This window comes from Mya arenaria, chromosome 12, assembly GCF_026914265.1.
Source record: "Mya arenaria isolate MELC-2E11 chromosome 12, ASM2691426v1".
NCBI lineage: Eukaryota > Metazoa > Mollusca > Bivalvia > Myida > Myidae > Mya > Mya arenaria.
In genome coordinates, this window is record NC_069133.1 from 27,497,353 (window position 1) to 27,499,863 (window position 2,511).

The 2,511-nt window shown below is 38.6% G+C and overlaps 1 protein-coding gene across 1 annotated transcript; it reads left to right on the plus strand.

Annotated features, from left to right (window-relative positions):
• Window positions 1–779: 779 nt before the first annotated feature.
• LOC128210577 (alpha-1A adrenergic receptor-like) lies at window positions 780–2,122 on the plus strand. Its single transcript, XM_052914930.1, has one exon. It carries the CDS (start codon window positions 884–886, stop codon window positions 2,120–2,122), a length of 1,239 nt encoding a protein of 412 aa, XP_052770890.1. The 5' UTR covers window positions 780–883.
• The last annotated feature ends 389 nt before the right edge of the window (window positions 2,123–2,511 follow it).

The following is a 2,511-nucleotide window of genomic DNA, read 5'->3' on the forward strand; positions in this document are numbered from 1 at the left end:
TTCTTAAAACACTTCGATAAACCTTTTCACAAAACGGCCGGCTGACGGAGCACTGTCAAAACATTATTTTGGAAAAAGGTGTTTGATCAAACTAATCACCTTATCAAACTCCGGTACTAAAACGAAGGCACTTTAAGCGACATAGACTGCCCTTTGTTTTATTTAAAATGGTGTAATACAAGAAAAGTTACCTTTGTTTTAAATCTTCATTTTATGCAAAATATTGCCTTCCGACGTAGCGTATATGACGTAATTTATCACGTGGTATACACTCACTGATACTGGCGATTACAAAATGACATTAAAAATAACAATGCGGGCATGTGGAACATTGTCACAAAACTTATTCGTGGAATACTAATGTGTACATTGATTAGAGGGGGAGACAGCATTTCATCTAAATGGTGTAGAGTATTTGTCTATTAACATCAACAGTTAATATGGATATTTATTGTTTCAGTAACTCCTAACAAGACATAACATACGTTCCCACAGAAAATCAATTTGACGTGGGTGTCCTTATGGTAATGTCAAAGTTCGATTGTGCCGTGCATTACAAGCTCTTTTTTCAAAAGCGTCACCATATCTCGAAAATTGTCATCAACAACTGTGCATTCCCAACAAAACAACAGACAGTCTATTTGCTGAGACTTAGTTGCCGACAGCATTTTTTATATCTCTGTGATAACGATCCAGATTGCAGGGAAATACCAGACGTCAAGTGCGATTTATTATTGATAGTCAAATAGCTGTGATCGGGAAGAGGAGGAACATACTAGACAATTGTGATAGGTGGAGTTATCTGTCGTCGCATATTGGAACAGTACTAGCAATTCAAGAACATGTGTTCAATAAGTAACTGTTAAACATTTCATCGAACAAAATGTACAGTAACATTGATCTTTGCTTGGGTGCAATGGCAAACGCATCTAACATCAGTGAACTGTTGTGCTGGGGCGTGAATGGAACATACGACGTTTATTTGAATTTTGGAGATACTATTAACAGAAATAATACGTCGCAAACTTTATTGGACGAATTAAACGATCGAGACGCAGCCACGCTTTTACCATTAACTATACTCCTCGGTGTGTTTGGAATAGTTGGAATAGTTGGGAATATATTTGTGTTCATCGTATATGGTTGCGGCAAGGAATTTAAGGACAGAAAATTCAGGTACTTTGTGTTATCCTTGGCTTGTATAAACTTTCTGACTTGCTTAACATTAATACCAGCCGAAATTCTTAAGCACCGGAATTATTTCAATTTTACGGAACGTTACTTTTGCAAGATAAAATGCTCCATGAATGTATTCGCGGCCTCCGGGGCCTCATATTGCATGACGCTGGTGGCCGTTGACAGGTACATATTAACCTGTCGTCCCGTGTTATGTAACAAAGTGCCTAAGGTTTCAAATGACTGGGCCAGGCGTCTGTGTTTAATAATGTTACTGATGGCTGTTCTAACTTCAATACCCGCGGCGGTGTTATGTGGAATAACGTCTGATGTTATTACTGACGTTCGCGGATACCTTGCCGCTGACATATACGCTTGTGAAATTGAACCGTATTTTGAGGACGGGATAGCACGTTATGTATACAGGATAAGTCTATGTGCCATACAGATTCTTGTTAGCTTGGTGATGATAGTCTTGTACGCGAAAATTGGCCACACGGTATCCCGAGCCATGCATATCCGTGAAGACACGGACCAAGAGATTATCGAGATGTACGACTACCGCGCCCACGTTGGGCCACGACCCAGGGCTAGTAGACACCAGCTCGTAGCGCCTGCGTACGGACAGAACAATGATGAATACCACCACCATCATCATCATCACCACCACCACATTCCGAACAATATTAAACTGTTATTTATTGTCACTATTGTGTTTATTGCGACGTATTTGATATACTTATCGCTCTCCTGGATAGATCAGAAACACTTGTCACAGACTCAGTTCTTGGTATTTTCCATGTTTTATAGGAGTTACTTTGTTCACAGTATCATAAACCCAATACTCTATCTGAAAATGGATAAACATTTCAGGGAACGATGTAGGAGTTTTATGAAGAAACTTTTCTGTATTGAAACATTTAGAACATTATGTCACAAATATTAAAATAATTGTTCATGTTTTGTTTTTGTGTTATCCGAGATTTGAATTATGAACCTTGATGCATACGCACCAGTAAAATAAGCGCCAATGAAACTATGCCGCTAGGTTGCGCATAGTCAATGAAACAAATTCCGGTAAATCACACAGCGCCAATAAAATAAACAGGAGATATTATGATAGGACGCTTTTCTGATGACCTGTATCGAGTTCTGTGTGTAAACACGTATCAAATGTCCAAATATGGAATGGCTTGCGCGTTTGAATATGTTACGTACATGTGTGTATTGAAGTCAAGGGAGGCTACTCCAGCAAAACAAGTCAGAAATTACAGAATTCACTTTATTGAGGAAAATGAAAAGAAAATGTTTTACATTTCTGCAAAATAAACGAAG